This window comes from Camelus ferus, chromosome 13 (assembly GCF_009834535.1).
Source record: "Camelus ferus isolate YT-003-E chromosome 13, BCGSAC_Cfer_1.0, whole genome shotgun sequence".
In the NCBI taxonomy this organism is placed as follows: Eukaryota; Metazoa; Chordata; class Mammalia; order Artiodactyla; family Camelidae; genus Camelus; species Camelus ferus.
Window position 1 is genome coordinate 57,660,619 of NC_045708.1, and position 18,938 is coordinate 57,679,556.

At 38.5% G+C, this 18,938-nt stretch overlaps 1 protein-coding gene across 2 annotated transcripts in view; it reads left to right on the plus strand.

Moving 5' to 3' along the window:
• The first annotated feature begins 5,975 nt into the window (after positions 1 to 5,975).
• AK5 (adenylate kinase 5) overlaps positions 5,976 to 18,938 on the plus strand; it is a 213,613-nt gene continuing 200,650 nt past the window's right edge. Inside the window, exons 1-5 of one of the 2 annotated variants that reach the window (XM_032494623.1) lie at positions 5,976 to 6,284; positions 10,271 to 10,457; positions 13,912 to 14,079; positions 18,181 to 18,350; positions 18,452 to 18,565. In XM_032494623.1, the coding sequence (XP_032350514.1) occupies positions 6,225 to 6,284; positions 10,271 to 10,457; positions 13,912 to 14,079; positions 18,181 to 18,350; positions 18,452 to 18,565 (699 nt within the window). In that variant the 5' untranslated portion in view covers positions 5,976 to 6,224. The remainder of the gene's footprint in view (positions 6,285 to 10,270; positions 10,458 to 13,911; positions 14,080 to 18,180; positions 18,351 to 18,451; positions 18,566 to 18,938) is intronic. The other variant, XM_032494624.1, reaches the window with a different exon arrangement.

The window sequence follows — 18,938 nt, forward strand, 5'->3', positions numbered from 1 at the left end:
CTACTCAACAGAGTGCCTTTTCATTCTCTAATGATGTTTTTTGAGGAACAGAAGTTCTTACTCTTAATGTAGTCTGATTTATAATTTATTCTTTTACTACAAATGCCTTTTTTAAAAACCATTTTATTTTATTTTATTTTATTTTTGCATATATACCAGAAATCGACACGTTGTAAACTGACTATACTTCAATAAAAAATATATATATACAAACATCCTTAATGACTATTTAAGAAATTGTTATCTACTCCTTGGTCACAAACATGTTCTCCTTCGTTTTCTTCTAAAAGCTTTGTGGTTTTACCATTAATATTTAGATCTGAAATCCATCTGCACTTGATTTCTATGTATATATTTAAATCAGTTTTTACTTGTGTAATCTGCGACTCATTTTCGTTATCTTCTTATCTAAAAGTGGAAAATAATGCCTACTTCAAGATATTTTGTGAATTAAACAAGACATTGCGGTAAAGTATTTCATACGTTAGGCCTTACCACAATGTGCAAGAAACTGCACTGGGCACTGTGGCAGATACAAAGATAAAGTCCCTCCAAAAGGTGTTAACAGCCATCAAAGGACATGGACAGTTTTGCAAATAACTTCTCTATAAGGCATAATATAGTGAATACTATAATAGAGTCATAAACAAAGCATGATCGTGGGAGAACAGCAAAAGAAAGATAATGAAAGAAAAGGGAGTTATGAAGAAAAGGACCCAAGTGAGAAAGGAAATAACAGAAGGTAGGACTTATCAAGGTAGATGAGAATTAAGTTATGATGAAATTCTTTAAATGTGTAATTTTAATCTATTAAGGTAAAATTGAGAATTAAAAATAAATATTTCCTTCTTAGTGACAGTGTAGTAAAACTGGAACTCTCAAACACTACAAATATTGCTTACGGCACTGTAAATGGATTAGACCCTTCTGGAAATTTGATAAATAAATCAAGAACCACAAAATGCATTTTCCATTGTATCCAGTAACCCCATTTGGGCACATTTTTCTAGGGAATAATTTAAAATGTGAAAAAAAATATACACTGACTTCTTCATGTCAGATTTTCTTATAATAGCATAATGGTAGAAGCAACCAAAAATGTGCAGCCATGGGAAAAATTATTAAGTTGCTTATGCCAAAACTTCTGAACAAACTCTTAAAAAGTTATTTTTAAAGATAGCCATGTAAAGCATGGAAATGTGTGTAATTACAGTTAGGACAAAGTTTCTGAAAAGATATGTATCTGGGGGAAATTTGGAAGGGAAAACAACTGAAAAAACAAACACTTTTTGAGGGTGGTAAATAAATGCTGAAAGAAAGTATTTCTTTTTTCAACTTTCTAAGTGCTTTTTTTTTTTACCATATACATATATTTTTAAAAATTTTGTTTGTTTGTTTTATTTTATTTGGTTTATGTGGGGGGTAATTAGGTTTATTTACTTCTTTATTTTCAGAGAGGGGACTAGAGATTGAATCCAGCACCTCATGCATGCTAAGCATGTGCTCTACCCTTTGAGCTAAACCCTCCTACCCACCACCATATACATATTTATATGAGTCATACACGTTTGTGTCCCCACCAAAACAGCCTACCTCCACATATCTACTTCTATCATGTTATTAAAACATATCATTACATTTACCTGTACTTAATTATTACATCTCTCCCTACCAGGCAGTGAACCCCTTGAGTCTTGTTCTTTGTATTCCAAACATAGGTCTGGAACATAAAAGGTCATTTCATAATTGTTTGACCAATGGATGTATTACTGAATGAATAGTTAGACGAGTATATAAGACTTTCCAAATCTTAGCTATTCTTGGTGTATAAATTATATACTTGGAAATATTCCTTATGCTGTCAGACATTGTAGGAAAGTTTTCAATCTCTTACCTCTAACCTCCACTAGCCAAAGAATTTCTAGCAGTCTTTGAGATCCAGAATCCAAGTGTCTGGCTCAGCTACTTGGCCAGTATGGAGAAAAGAAATAGAGCATAGAGAAATTCTGCTTTGGCTGAACAATTGTGTTATACACTATAATTTCAGCCTGCATTTACCCAGATTCCACAGACCAGTATGTGTATTCCACACTTACAAAAAAAGTAAAAGACTCAGAAAGACAGTCTAAAAAAAAATGTAAATAAGGGGCATATTTATCAGGACAATATACCCAATATGGAAAGTCTTATATATTTAGATTTTTTTCTGGATAAGCAAAACATTTACAAATGTCCCTGAAAACACAAATGGCCCACTGGGTTGTCAATTAGTGAGGGAAACAGAATAATTAGGAGGGAGATTTTGGTGTGTGTGCCAAATGAGAGAAATAAACACTCAAGAATTCAATACATAGGAATGTTGTGGTGTCCGTTCAAACTCCAAACCCAGAAAAAACTTTCAAATAGAAAAGGATCTTGAACAATTAGAAAATCTATGAGGATAAACTTGTTATTGTACGTGTTCTGTGGTGGGGCCTGTGTTTTAAACAACATACTCCCCCTCAAACACAAAATACACCTGCTGAGAAAAAGAAAGGAAGGAAGGGAATAGGAGGAAGAATGAAAGAACCTTCAGAAAACACTGAAAGGTGCAAAGGAAAAACAGCTGCAGGCCTTTGTAACCATGAAAGGCATGATGATGACATTCTCAGGGTGAGGACGCTCAGGGTTTAGCAGTGGGACTGACAGTGACCACCAGTATAACCCTGCAGTTAGGCTCTCTGAATCTCAGTTATTTCATTTATATAATGAATATAAAATATATCTCACAGGTTGATTTAAGAACTAAATATGGCATATGTAATGCACTTTATAAAGGACTTATCACAATGCCTGACTTGTAACACTCAATAAATTTTTACCTTGTATTATGGCCAGACTTGTCATCATGTCATTACTATCAACTGTACCAGTGCTGATGACTGATCCCATTAGGGCCCCTCTCCTGGGGTGAGGAACTGTAAATGAGAAACAGTTGGCACATTATCAGTAAAATTTCCTGTGGTTAAGCTGGCTCCATTTAAACTATAGATGGGGTAAGTACCTGTTAGGAATGAATGAGGATTTAAGCATAGGCCCCAGCCATCTCTGTGGGTTGTGGGAAGTGCTGTCCTGGGTTTAGAGTCTTTGAGTCTTCTTTGTGTGGATGGAGCAAATGGTCTCTACTCTGAGACATCTACTTAACAGGGAGAGAGCAAGGGGTGGCCCTTTACTGAGACACAGCCTGTGTGCCAACACTGAGCTCCCTTTAGGGATCATCCAGAGAAATTCCCACCAAGAGACGCCTTCTCAAGGATGTCTAGACCTTTGGAAAGTTCTAGTTATCATCCCAAAGTTTATCAGGACTTCCTCCGCTACGTCCAGCAAATAATCTGGACTCCGCCCCCTTGCTTCATATCAACAGTTAAGCATTTTATTTTTTTAATTTTAATTGAAGTATAGTCAGTTTATAATGTGTCAATTTCTGGTGTACAGCATAATAGTTCAGTCATATGTTTGATTTTCATCATTACATTGATCACTATCTGGTATCTTACTTACGTCTTTTGGAGAGAGGGATAATTGTTTATCTGCCCTTCATTTATCACTACCCAATGTTGTTTGTGCATTTTTACTTGCTTATTGACCATCTGCACTTCTTACACTGCACTCACCAGGAGAATGTAAATTCCTTGACAGCAGGAATCATGTTTGTCTTATTCACTGCTGTATAAACTAGCACACTCTCCCAACAGGGGAGCAGAAGAGATTCTGCCCAGAGACACCAGGCATGCAATAGGCATCTTGATTTGTCAGAGTTGCAGGAATGCATCCCCAAGAGAACAAAGGGCAAAGGGCCATGAGCCCTTTATATACCCACCCTCAGAATTTCATGTCAGGAAATAATGAACCGGGTCTCCCATGGCAAGAACGTATTTGTTGTCCTTTGTCCTTTCTTTTTCCTCTCTTCCAAACCATCAGCTTGCCTTTGAAGCATTATACTTCCCCCATATAGCCCTTCCATAACAGGCTACAACTCCCATTGCAAAAGTAACTATGAGCATCTTGCTGCTCTCATACACTTGGAACACACCAAAAAGCACTGATTGTCAGTGCATAAGGCTACCTGAAAATCTGCCGTATCTCCAGCTGCTACATTTTTCAGGCTGTCCAGGGTATTTAATGCAATGCAGTCTTATCCATTCTCTTTATACAAGCAAGTTGCCATCCTTGCCTGACTACACTAAAGTGCTTTTAGTATCCTGTATCCCTTCAGGATCCATTCCTCCCCAGGAGGGAAGATGTGAGCTGTGCTCTGCCGGGTTCTTGTCTGTAAAGGGTGACCTTGAAAGGTCCGGCAGAAAGTGGCCTCTTCAGTCTTAGGTGCTTTGCCTTGGCTGTACCTGCTCATAAAGTAAGCTTTCATGCCACGGACCCTGGTATTCATAGCGTTGTCACGTTGGGAAGAGACAACGCTTCACTCCTGCCCTAACCTGCTCTTAAACAAGAAAAAGAATGTCAGAAGCTGGAACAGTAAGTGATGTGGCATATTCTGAGGGCAGAAACCCACTTCTATGGAATAGGAACACCTGCCTCATTTAAAGCTACCATATGACACATGGTTTCACAAGTGTTCAGAAAACTTCATTTACTTTACAAAACTCAATTAATTTTTGAGCCCCTCCTTTGGGGAAAACAAAACTGCAGCTATAGTGAAGGCATGAATAGCAGTTTTTCGTGTGACAAGAAATAGAACCAAGGAAAGATCGGCAAAGATGAACTTGAAATGGACATTCAGACACTGGTTTTTGGAAGCAGGTGCAGTGTTGCCTCTCTCCCTGGCCTGACCCCAGCTGTCAATGCCTATCAGAGCCTCCTTCCCTCTCACATGACCTCACAGTGTCAGGCCTTGCACAGAGTTAGAGGTCATGTTCTCAGGACAGCATGGACCATCTTTACAGCTGGCAATGAAAAGACATCATAATGGGGAAATGAGTCATGGAGGAGGATGTGTGCACTTTTACGATGGTCTGTAACAGGAAAATACTTGACCTGTATAGCTGCTTTAGCACATCCACTCACATCCACCCGTACCCACCCATACCCACCCATACTGACCCTGGGATGCTCCGACGGTCCACGGTCCACCAACTTCACACTCCGCACATCAGGTTAATGCTGGCACCCACCTCACCTACTAAACAAATTAAGCAGTCTCCAGTTCTCCACTGCCACCCACTTCTTTTTTCCACCTTCCCTCCCTCTCTACAGAAATAACTAGCTGATTACTTACTAATCCTTCTGTTAGTGAAGATTGCAACCTCACTGTAAAACCTTATACCGAAATCTGTAAGGTTTTGTAACACTAACAGAGAAAAAATTCGAAGCCAGCAACCAAAACTTTCCTGAAGGATAGAAATATCCAAGGTCTAAAAATTATCTTAAGGGGATGGATTCCGCACCGTCATTCCCGTTTTCTCCTTACTCCCAGTTGCCTATTATGAAAGATCGGTAGGTAACCTTAGGAATGAAAGATAAATTCTGTGACAATTAGGTGTCTTCCTGGGAGCTCCTTGGGCATGCAGGAGTAACTCGTGCGTGTGTGTGTGTGTGCGCGCGCGCGCCCGCCTGTGTAAAGAGGTCCGGAGAGGCGAAAGGGTGGCAGGTTCCTACAGACCCCCGTTCTGTTCCTCCGGCCACCTGGTCCCAGGTTGCTGCGTCCCGGGGGCGGCGCGCGCAGCGCCCAGGCGATGGTGTGACACGGAGGGGTGTGACTGCGAGCCCCCCGCGCACGCCGTCCCCACCCCCGCACCCCGCGCAGCCCACGCGCCGTGACTGGCGGCCGCCGCCGCAGACCCGACTCCGGAGGCGCAGAGCGCGGTGCGCGGAGCGGGAGAGGCGGGCGGGCTGCTGCCGTGCGTCCGCCGCGCGGTCCTCCCTCCTCCGCTCCCTCCGCCCCTCCCCCGGCGGCCGCGCCGCCAGCAGCCCGGGGAGCCGCCGCTCCGAATCCGCAGCTCGGGCGCGGGGACCAGCGCTTAGGCGGGGGCGGCGGGAACGCTGAAACCACAGCCCCCGGGGAGAGGCGGAGCGGGGGTCCGGCCTGGGCGGCCAGAGCTGAGCCTGTGAGCGTTTGCGCGTGAGAGCGAGGGCTGCACCGTGCTCGGCGCGGAACCCGCCAGCCCCAGCGCAGGTCTCCGCAGCCTGAGAGCCTCCCGCCTGCGCCCCAAGGCACGCGCGGCACAGCCATGAACACCAACGATGCCAAGGAGTATCTGGCCCGGAGGGAAATACCTCAGCTTTTCGAGGTAGGGGGCTAGGTATGGCAGAGAGGGACGGGAGGGTCGGGAGAGGGCACCTCCGGGGCTCTGGGTGAGGCAGCCGCGCCCCGTCCCACCTAGCTTACGCGGGGCACGGAAGTGAAGGTGCTTGCAGAAGCTCGCTCGCCCTCTTGCCGCGGGTAGCCGCCTTTCTGGTGGGTTGCGGGGGTTCTTGCGGGATGGCTGCGCTCAGAAGCCCCCATCTTGCAAATTAAGTTTCAGTCTTCTAGCCGGGTTATAGAAGCAGGCTGCCCCCAGCCCACCCCTCAGATGTGGACACCCAGGGTGGGCTACAGGCAACGTCTGGCCGCGCTCTCAGGGGGCCGGGGCCAGGCCAGGTGGGCACGCGGGCGCCCAGCGGCAAGCAAAGATTCGGAACCGAGGGGTCGAGAGCCCTAGTCCCTCCGCGCGCCCAGAGTGGGGACCCCCCACACCCCGCGTTGAAGAGGAAGTGGGGATGAAAGCAGCCCTCCCCCAGAGACCGCTTGAAAGAGAGGGATGAAGATGCAAAAAGCAAGTCCAAACCCAGCGAGTGCAGCGCTGCCTCTCGGGTGGCAGGCACCCAGCGCTGCTCTGCGCTTTCGGTGAATGAACTCCTGAGCACGTTTTCTGTCGCCGTGGAAAGGATGATTCTCCTTGCTCGCCTCCCCAGCCCATAGCTTTCGCCTGCCCTCTTCATCCCACTTAGAGAAAAAGAGTGGAAAGGGAGCAGCTAGGCGGGCGTTGACTCCTGTTGCTCTGTCTTCCGACCTCATCGCAGCATCGTCTGCACCAGGGACCCGGAGGATGAGGGACACTTTGGGAATGTGGGAGAGGAGGCTTGAGGGATGAACTGGAACCTTGGTTAGTTCTAAACCGTAGCTTATGTCGCGGAACGTTTTGCATCTTTCCTTCTCCCCGTATTTGAATTTTAAAACATTCCTGAATCCTGTGTTTTTACTTAGATTAAAAAAATAAAATAAAATGGAAACGAGCCAACCTTCACAGAGCGAGCCCTGAAAACTGGTCCCCCATTTCTGTGGACTGATGTAGTAAACTAAGTCATGCGTTGTTCTTTCTCCTGTTTGGGGGATTTGTTCTGCTAAAAGGAATTTTATAACACTACTTGGGAAAATAATTTTGGCTCTGTTTTCCCAAATTATCTTTAAAATGGGCCGCCATAATTACAGATCTTCATTTTCTCTCAGCTCTGTAAGCCACGGTTTACAGGTCCATCTGAAGCCATGATTTCCAGGTAAATCCCTCAATGAGCACAAGCCTGGTATGCGAAACCCAAATCTAGCAAGCGTTTACTAGTATTTGAAAATAACCAGGAGGTGTTGCATAAGGACAGATCTTGGGAGTATGTTGGATTCTTGTTAAAAGTTTTTTTTTTTTAATTTTCAAAAAGTAAATGTGGAAATGAAGAGCTGAAGGTTTTTGTCATGAATACTGCTACTGAAATTAATTTCATCCCTAAAATGGTAATTAGAAACATCCACAGGAAGGTCACCTGATTGCAAAGTGCTGCTTAATAGTACACCTTTTTTCTTTATAAATTTGGGGACTGTTTCCTCTTTGATAACCACAGAGAATTTTGATAGTTTGTTCATGAAAATCTATGCTGTGTATGCAAATAAGTGATGGCAGGCATTTTTGTTAAGGTACGATGCTTTTCCTTGGCCATTCTAAGATGTTTTAAAATAGGGCACACCCAGAAAAGGAATTCAACTTGCTTAAGTGAAATACAGAAATACAGTGTACTCAAATGCAATCCCAGGCAATAGGAAGATGGAAGGAGACTGCTGGTGACCTCCAAAGACTCCATCCTTCCAGTAGGAAGAGTCTGTGCTGTGCACAGCCCGAGAGAGAAGTCAAATCTGGCAGCTCTCCATGCAATGAGTATAGACAGCAAAACCAAATGCTTCAAGTTTCCAACTGGATTTTCTCCCTCAAAACCACGATATAGGTATACAGAGTTTCCAGGTATACGAAGTTTAGCAATTAGGTATCTACCAAACCCAAAACATTGGCCACAGTTGTGGATATTAGATATCGTTATAGACCAAGTGACTGATTATTGAATCTGCATATTGTCAAGCAACTAGCTGTATCTAACCGACCTTTTCAGATTTCTTCCTGACTTGAGACATCATGTAGGCTAAATGGGATATCTCTGGTAGGTTCAACTTTGAAATGTGTTTCCATTTTTAGATTAAATGTTTGAAACAAAAACCACTTTCCCCTGATTTTGTCTGAGTTCTTAACTCTAGTTAACCTAATGGTGTATATATTGATCTTGTATTGCTGCATTTTAGAGCAGAGATTTGGCAATTAATTTGAATACTGGGGAAAGTCAAATTAGATTATCCAAATTCTTGAAGGATTAATTCAAATAGAGTGATTTTTTTTTAATCTGCTGGTTGTTTTGGATCCTGATGGTGGCTGATTGTTAGAAGAAAGGATTCAAATTATTCACAGATAAGTGGAACCTATTCTCCCTCCTAAAATCAGTACCCTTTGGGGAGTCAGAGTCATTTAGGGAGGCTGGAAATGTATATTTTCCATTAAAAAACTGAGTTTGTACACTCATTTTAGGCAATAATAGGGATTTTTTAAAAATTAAAGACCTAATCTTGAGTGATTTGATGGAGCACAGATAATCTGACATCTCCTTTTTATCTCATATCATATTTTTGCAAGGTGTGGAAAAAGGAATGTATGGTTTTTGGAATCAAAACTACAGCGTAAGCACTGCCACGGAGTTGACTGGGAGGAGTGTGAGGCATTAATGCAATGTGCGTGTCAGTGGGTGTGTGGATGGCCACAAACTGGGTGTGGATGCTCGGGTTAGTTTCATCTGCTCCCTCTGCAGTTGACCTCCCTCTGCAGTCAGTCCTCTGATTGAACACTCTATCCCACACTATTTAGGATTTCAGAGGACAAATGTACCTGGTAGCAACTGCCTACCATTTTGAGCAAATTGCACCAGAATAATTTGACAATAAAATACTGTATTCAGGAAAGATGTCAGTCTTTCAAAGGGTGTGTGTTTTGTGTACAGATAATGGTGATAATAATCCTCTATGCTTTTTCCATGAAATACTCCGAAGGAAATATTTTGCACATCAGTTCAGTTCCAAGGAATCAGCATTTCCAGGTGTGTAGCATTTTTAGAAACTGTACATGTGACACATCAGACACCAGGTTTTCCTCTGTAACTTGAACAGGTACTGTAGTGACTTACTGTATAGCAAATATTTTTTTAGACTTAGACTCTATGTTTTGCTTGAATTTTTTCCTAATTAGAGAGCAGTCCAGTATGCACCTACCATGTGCAAGGGACAGTGTCAGAGGCTGGATATTGAAAAATAAATAAGACCCACAGTGTATTGTTGAAGAGCTTATAGGTTAAAAGAGGTGACCAACCAAAAACTGATGATTTTAGTATAAATGACAGGTAAGTTTTTTTTTCTGGGTGTCATGAACACCCAAGAAGGGATCCGAAAGCCAACCTGAGGGCACAGGGGAGACTTTCTGATGATGATGATGACAAAACCACCAACATTTGTTATTTACTATGTGTCAGGCACTTAATATGTACTTCACAGATATTGAATGTTTTAAGCCTTTAAAAAAAAACGTTCTGAAACTGAGGCTTGGAGACTTTAAGCATGGGTAGGAGTGAGATAAATCATGACTGGGGCATTTTACACGCTGCATTTTATCCCATTTCAATAGGTTTCTTCCATGTTAAACAATATAGTTCCTTTAATTGTTTTAAAAGACAGTGCTGAGTTGAAAACTAATTGGGCAAGAATTTTAGGGGTTATCTTAACTACTCAATCAGAGCATAATTTCAACTCAAATGGTTTATTTTCATAAATGCAAAGAACCAAAACAACCCAGAATTCAAAGATGGGATATACACTATTTCCACAAAGGTGGTTTTAAGACAGTATTTAATATGCGCACATTTTGTTGTTGTATTTCAGAGCCTTTTGAATGGGCTGATGTGTTCTAAGCCCGAAGACCCAGTAGAGTACTTGGAAAGTTGTTTGCAGAAAGTAAAGGAACTCGGCGGCTGTGACAAGGTGAAATGGGATACATTTGTGAGCCAGGAAAAGAAGACCTTACCTCCACTCAATGGAGGACAGTCACGGAGATCCTTTTTAAGAAATGGTAATGTGTATGTAGAATAATAGACAGTTTATAGTTAGAGCTGTTCTTTTTAATACCATACAGACTGCAGGCAGTGATTTAATGTATTCGGTTAACAAACGCCAGAAAGGATATTTGGTTCCAGAACATGACTGATCTCTCTCAGCTACTCATGGTAGGACAAACAAAATTACATAGCATCGCCCAGCACTTCACTAAAGGCTTGGTGAAATTTCTCATCACTGACTTCATTATTTTGCAAAATGAATTGCATTAGCAAACTATGACTCTTTCTTAAAATCGCAAATAAGACTTTTCCAAATAAGTGAGTAGAAGACAGACAAAATTGGTGGTTACTATATAACAACATGTTTTTATTAGCTGAGAAGAGATTTAACTTATCCGTGTGTTTTCACATTCAGAGTTCATATTATAAACGCATATAAAGTTTATACTAGTTCATTCAAGCAAGATTTATTTAGCAGCTACTGAATGCAATGCATGAGATTAGGCATCTGGGTGCTATAAAGGAAATGGAAGACATAAGCTTGTTTAACAATTTCGGTTCCTTTGGAACTAAGAACTGGAGTTCACTAGGGGAGATTCTTGGTATTCTGATAGCTTTCTGAAGTATGTGCTTATCAAAATTGGTAGTTCAACAACAGCCAATCTGCCTTTTAGGCTCCAGATAAAATTAAGATGTGTGTGCAAAATGGAGTCCGTTCCAATCAGAGGAAACTAATTAATTCTTTCTGAGTGACCAAGATCATTATATTTTCAAAATTTAAACCATTCTCAAAAGTTGCACCACAAAAAATTTCAGCTCTAAAGACAGAATTTGAAGTGAAGACAATTATTCTATTTGCAATAAATATATGGGGCAAATAAGTCTTAGTTTGTTTTATCTTACTTAGTCATGACCCACTTCGATTTTATTTGAATGTGGTGTGGGGAAAAGTCATAGTGTGTTAATTTTTAAGAAACACAAGCAGGGAGGGAAAGCAGAAACAATGTTTTCTCAGAAACATCTCCAGATGTTCCCTATCCATGCAGGGTCACCACTAGGTGATTTAGGATTGGGGTGCCTTTGGCCAGTTACCACTGCAGCACACCACTTAGTAAATTACTGCTTAGGTGAACCAGATGATATTTTTGTGAGCTTGAAAAGTTCACGCATCTTCCTAAGATGGCTAACTTACTTCCCAGAGTGTCTTCATTATGTTAGAATCTGGCTCAGTGTGAAATACATGCCCTGGGCCCTTATTAAATCAAGCGAGGTAAGTATGGAGAACTCTCTGAACTTTTACGCATTATGCTAACAAACCTCAGGTATTACTGGATTTAGTCTGAAATATTTTTACATTTTTTAATTTAAGTCTAAGAGGATATGACAGTCACTTAGTGGAATGGCTGCTTTCAGCCTAGTTATATAAAGTGACAGTTTTGTAACAAAATGAAATGTGAATAATGTGAATGCTTTTATTTTATACTGACTGTTACCTGATTATATGTAGAAGCTAGGCAGGCCAAGTATGTCATAGAGAATGAGGGTAGGGGGGACAAGAGAGAACAGTCATTGTCTAAGAGCAGTGAAACATAAATTTTGGGAAAATGTTGAGCTAAACAAAATGCGTCCAAGGGGCTACATTGGGCCAAAAAATGACTGGTTTGGAACTCGATCTAGCAGGATAAGCTAAAACATGAGTGGAAAATGTAGGTTTAACTTTTATTAGAATTGAAATTGCTTGTTAATTTTAATCTCCATACCTACTAATACTTTACTAGAATTTCCACTCAGAGGTCTCGTAATTAGTCATCAAATAGAACCTTTCACCTACTATAGTGACAAGAATGTTGTATCACATCATCCTATTCCTGGAACATATGCTAAAAGACAGAAAATGGTTTCCAAACTGAGTTATCATGTAATAGTAAAATTTTATTTTATGAGATGCTTTACACATTTGTGCTTTGTAGGTTTTAACTGTCATTTATGGAATAGCTTATTAAGATCAACAAAATTGCTTACTTCCTAGTAACTTAAAGCATTATTATTATTTCTAGAAATAAAAAGTGATTCATGCATTTTTGCTGAAATATTGTCATAGCTATGCTAATATCTATTAATCATGAAAAATTATTTTGTGAAGTGAAACATTCTAATAATTTTAAGCAAATTACTTTCCTAAGTAAAAATATGATAAAAGCAAAGATAAATTATTAGCTGTCAGTTTTTGAAAGCATTGTATCATAAATGTGAGATGAGCATCCATTTTTTTCTGCCATATGTGTACAATCATTACTCATGAATAAGAGTTTTAGTCCCATAGCTCCAAATGTCCGTAGAACTTTCCTTCTGAAATATCTGATTATCATCTTATACTCAACAGGTCCAAAACCAAACACACCATATTTTCTTCAAAACCAGCACTCCCTTCTATTTTTACTTCCGTGAAGACAGTCAATGAGTCAGTTGAGCAGTAAAGTAACCATTTATTGAGTACTACTATGTGTCAGACACTCTTTTAAGAATGAGGCTGTAGCCATCAAGAAAGAAAAAACATGGCACCTGCCCTCATGGAGCTTACAGTCTAGTGATGAAGTCAGACATTAAAAATATAATCAGAAGCATAATGGATGCAGTAGGAACAACCATATGCTATAGAACTAACCATATTAACAGGGGGATGGATCCAGCCTAGCCTTCCTGGAATCAATGGCAAATATTTGTTGTCGTGGTAGATGTGAATTTAAATCTTCATAGTTATATTTTTAAATCAAGGAGATTAAAGAAAACAAATATTGGGAAAATAAAATGATGTTGAAAGATATTTCAAATGTAGAAATTGTTTGCTGCTCTTTTACCTGTCTTGTAACAATATTTATGCCACCAAGCCATTCCACTGGACTACACTGGAGTCCCTGGATCATAGTGACCGTATGTCTATGTTTATAGGTAAATGAAATAAATTATGCATAAACATTGCCTCCATGGGCAGGAGCATATGGCTGTGAAAGTTTTGAAGGCTGTGCACTGCACAGCTCTGAGGAGCACCATTTTTGGAGACCAGGATGTATACCAACTACCAGACAAAACAAGGCACTACTTAAGAAGTTTCCACCAGGGCAGAGGTTGGCAAACTTATGACCCGTTGGCCAAGTCTGGCTCACTGCCTCTTTTTATAAACAAAGTTTTATTGGAACACAAGTACATCCAATTGTTTATATAGTGTCTAAGGCTGCTTTCCTGCTGTTGTGTCTGAGTATGAGACTCTGTGTCCAAAATATTGACCATCTGGCCCTTTAAGAGAAAGTTTGCTGACCGCTTAATGGATTTTTTAGAATCTTCTTCCCGTTGAAAAAGTCAAACTCCATTAAGTTTAATTTTCTAAATTTCTTCTCCTAATTGGTTAAGTGCAAAAAATGTTTTATTGTGCTTTTTTTCCCGTTTCAAAGTTATCTTACTCTTTTGCAGTAATGCCTGAAAATTCAAACTTTCCATATCGACGGTATGATCGGCTCCCTCCAATCCATCAATACTCCATAGAAAGTGATACGGACCTCTCTGAGACTGCGGAGTTAATTGAGGAGTATGAGGTTTTTGATCCTACAAGACCTCGACCCAAAATCATTCTTGTCATAGGTATGAGGCCGGAAAGCAGAATTCTCACACTGTTGCTAACTTTGTTTCTATATTTACATTTCAAGAATTATGCCAATTATGTATTGTATTTGCAAATACTTAGTTGGATAATGACAAACAATAGAAACAAGAGCTCAAGAGTCAGTAGATGGAAATATTAGCATAATTTTCAATAAACCATAAATTTTTATAATTATATAATTTAATGTTTATTACACGTTTATAGACTCTGTTTATGTCATAGAAATTCTCTATTTTGAATTGAAAGTAATCTCTTCAAGATTTATTGTCCTGTGATTTTATCTGCTTAATTTTAAACATAGATAACTGAATCCATTAGAAGTTTTCACCACATAATATGGTTTTCTTCCCTTTAACTCCACAAATTGAATTTATACTCACTATTAACTTTAGAGCAAAAAATAAATGTTAATAATAAGTTGGTAAAGACTCACAGATGACTCTTATGACAGACTGGCATCTACAATAAAATCTAAGTTTTGGTGTAATTAGACGAGCAAATCTAGTCGAATTGTGTTTTAGTTGGCACATAACATGAGTATTAATCAAAATAACAAGGATAATAGTTAATTTTAAAAATTGCCACTATGAATCTTATGTTGATTCTGAAAATATCAGTCTGATGCCATTTCACAAGGAATAGAGACGTTAAAAATGTTTTGAGCATTTTTACCACTCTTGCAAATTCTAAGTTCCTCAAAATTTATAAAATTACAGAGACCTGTGAAAACACAACATATATAGTCATTGTCTCACTGTCCAATTTGACTCAGCTTTTTACAGAGATGACCAAGAGCAGAAATCTATTGTGAGATGTTCAAAGCTATTCCAGCCAGAACTGTTAACAGAGGGCCAAATGTGTACAGCCCCAAGGAAGGAAGTGCTACTCCTAGGACATATAACGATGACGGCAATTGGGGGGAAAAAACATGCAAATAAACACAGCAAGTTAGAACAAGAATTTAAGATCACCAGACTGGAAGGAGTGACATTTGTACATCTCTCAGTGTAATGAAAATGAAATTGCATATATATTTAGCCCTAAATTGCTTAAAATAATGTAGAAAGAGAGTATAGAAATTGGCTTTCTAGAAGTCAAAATATTCTTATGGCTTTTGGTAGCCATCATTATGCCATAAATATCTGTTCTTGAAAATGGAATTTTTGTGTGTATGCTTAAAAATTTGAGGTTCCTACCTAGAAGATAAGGAATTGCTTTATTAAGAAATAGAGGGATTGGGGGTGTAGCTCAGTGGTTGACCACAAGCTTGCCGTGCATGTGGTCCTGGGTTCAATCCCCAGTGCCTCCATTAAGGGAAAAAATACATATATAGAGAGAGACAGCTACAGATAAAGAATAATTGGAAATTATTTCATCATTTTGTCATGAGATATTCTTTCAGTTTTGTTTTTCTTGTTGCTGTTAGTATGATACTGGTGATTATTAACAGGATGAGCAAACGAAGGCTTGATTGTCCATGAAAAAGTGTAATACATAAGTGCTCTCATATAAAACAGCATATATATGTGAAATTTTTGTGCGTTGTGGATTTTATATGGAAATGATTAAAGTAGTTCAGTAAACTAAAATCCGTGGAGAAGGTGTAAATGCTTAAACCTCCTCCACTTCACAGTTCATTTTTACTCAGTAAAATCAACTTGCTTCCCAAGGATGTGATTTTGGTTTTAGACTTACTTACACAGTGTGTTGTAACATTTCATGTTTTACGAGAAAGATGCAGAACCAGTGAGTGTAAATAACCTTTAGAGGACTGAGATAAGAGAAGAAAGGCAAAGCTGAACCTTAGGTTATCTGAGAAAATTAGGGCAATTTTATGACTTTTCTGTAATTATAAAATAATTGTGCCTGAACGTTAAAATTTTTTTATTAGTTCCAACCCAAAAAAGAGTTGAAGAGGTACAGATAGCCACATAGTATTACATTCAAATAAATAACATTTCTCTTCTGGCAATACAGATTTTTTTTTCCTTAAAGCTTGCCTTCTTGGCACAGATATGAATGAATCTCTCTTATGCTAGCATAAAAATCTGAGTTAGATCGATCCTAATATTTATAAGTAGTAAAGATAAATAATATAAAATTAAGCTCACTCTGGTTTCAGTGAAAAGAAAATAAGATTAATTTGTTAGGAAGCCTTGGTAATCTAACTTACCCAATAAATTAATGCCATTACCTTTCAGTTGTGCTAATCATATTTTTTTTGCTGACTGCTATTGCCGCCATTAATTGATAAAATTTTTTGTTTCCTTGAAGGTGTCATGACTTTCTTACCGTGTTTGAATTTTTTTAATTCAGTGGAATTTATAATCTGTTATTTTGATGATTTTTTGTAATCAGGTGTGGATATACAGTTTATGAAAGATAACTTTCATTCTGCAGGGATCAAGTCAGTTTGAATTTGTTAACAGCGTTGGTCATGTTATTTTTTTTTTTTTCTTTCAGTCAATACATGGTTTGCCCGTGGCTTAATAGACCAAAAGCAATTATTTGGAACCAAACTTACTTTTGATTTGCAAAGTAATGAATTTAATCTAGTAGTTCATAATGTTAAGTCTAATAGGATTGGGTTTAGAGTTTCTTAAAAAGCGAATGTCAAAAACGTAAACAGATTCCTATCCTAAATTTAATAAAGCAATGAAAAGGCAAAGCCAGCTTTATTAGGTGCATTATTTGGAATTGGGGTTAAGAAATTCTGCACATTAAAAATTTTAAAGAGGAAATAAGCCCTTGCCAACCAAGTCCACCCACTCAGAAGTCTTCTTATGGAAAACAAAACAAAGCAGAACAAACACCTTTCTTTTTCACTTATGTTATTTGCAACATGAATAAAAAATATGTGCTAAATAATATGTAAAATGACTTCTACCCTCTAAAAAACTTAATAAATTAAATTAGTAGGAAGAATATTAACTCACTTTCCTATTGAATTTTTATGTTCAGTATAGCTTAATCAATTATATTTCAGTGAATGTTACCAAAAACATTTCATTACTTATTATACATTGACTTTTAAAAACATTTTGTCTACAGTCAATAATTTATGCTTAAGAACTTGAAAATACTTTATTTTTATAATTGCCAACAAATAGCAAATCAGATTGGGCTGATTGTTACACATGCTATTTTGAAATTTATTCAGACCGTAGCTTCCAATTAGTCTAGGTTGTCTAGAAATATAAATTAACTAAAATAATGTAATATGACCTGGAAATAAAATCTGAGGCATATGTTTTATAATTATTTTAGTATTTATACTTTTAAAAAGTAAATGGCAGTTACTGACAATTAGTATTGAATTATGTTGCAAAATATTGATTGTTTTGTACTAATGAGTCACGAAATCAAAATTATCATGAGTTCTATGAAATTGTTCTACCTTAAAGACCTCTTCCATTCACTATACATATTTATTGAGTAAAGCTTTTGCATTCAAAGGCAATAAGGCAACGAGGTACATGAACAGACAGAGTTCAAATTAAGATTTAAATAAGCTGTATCAATATTGGTGTGGCTTTGATTAAAAATAATTGTTACATTTCACAAAACTGCTTATTAACTCTTTGTTGGCATGTAACCCATTTCTGTCACTTCCATCATTGTCTTCTTTTTATATATATATATATATATATATCTTTTTTTTTTAATTGAAGTATAGTCAGTTTACAACATTGTGTCAGTTTCGGGGGTACAGCATTGTCTTCTGTATCTCAGATTCTTCTTTGATTACAGAGGGAAAAACTATTACAGTTTACACAGAAAAACAGAAACGGTTTCTTTCAACTGCATTGTTCAATGTTTTAAATTAGTTGTTCACTAAAATAGGTAAAGCAAATAATGTTTCTTTCATCTAATACAGTCGATCACGACAACTCTACCTTTCCTTGGCTAAGTCTACACATGCTCTGCATTCAGGGGTAGCACCAAGAATGCCGCAAGTAGAATGGTTTCCACCCTGTTACTAGTCTGGACTCTGCATCTCAAAATGAGAAAAGTAATTGTGTAAAAGGGAGTTTCTTATTGGCTCAGAAATTCACAGTTTTGCCTGTTTTAAATGATAGGTGGTCCAGGAAGTGGAAAGGGTACGCAGAGTTTGAAAATCGCAGAACGTTATGGATTTCACTACATCTCAGTGGGAGAATTGTTAAGGAAGAAGATCCACAGTACCAGCAGCAATAGGAAATGGAGTCTTATTGCCAAAATAATTACAACTGGAGAATTGGCCCCACAGGTACTGTTGTATGATTTGCTTCTATCCTGCAAAGATTTTTGTACCAGTTGTGAGTATAAGTTTAACTGGGTTTTTTTTTTAATCTCTTTTCTTGAAAAAAGGAAACAACAATTACAGAGATAAAACAGAAACTGATGCAAATACCTGATGAAGTGGGCATTGTTATAGATGGATTCCCAAGAGATGTTGCCCAGGCTCTGTCTTTTGAGGATCAAGTAAGAACGTCTCCTTATATTTTAAATGACCTTTTTTTTTTTTTTTTTTGCTAAAAACTTTGAGATTAAAAAAATATATACTTCTTGGAAGACTTGCTGTTATTTTGAATGAATTTTGGCCTGAAAATTGGCAAGTACATTAGTGTAGGTTGGCAGAAGGTCATCTCCTTGGCACACATGCTTAAAAATTGAAGACGGTCTCTGCCAAAAAGAAAGGATAAAAACAAATAATAGAATTTGTTATTTTTATGAAAAGAATGCAAATCTCTCTAACCTTTATTTCAGAATACTTTCCCTAAGATTGTGGTTTTTTTAATCTTTAATTACTTAAAACAAGCCTTATTCAGCACAGCCCAGGGATATAAAATGCCAC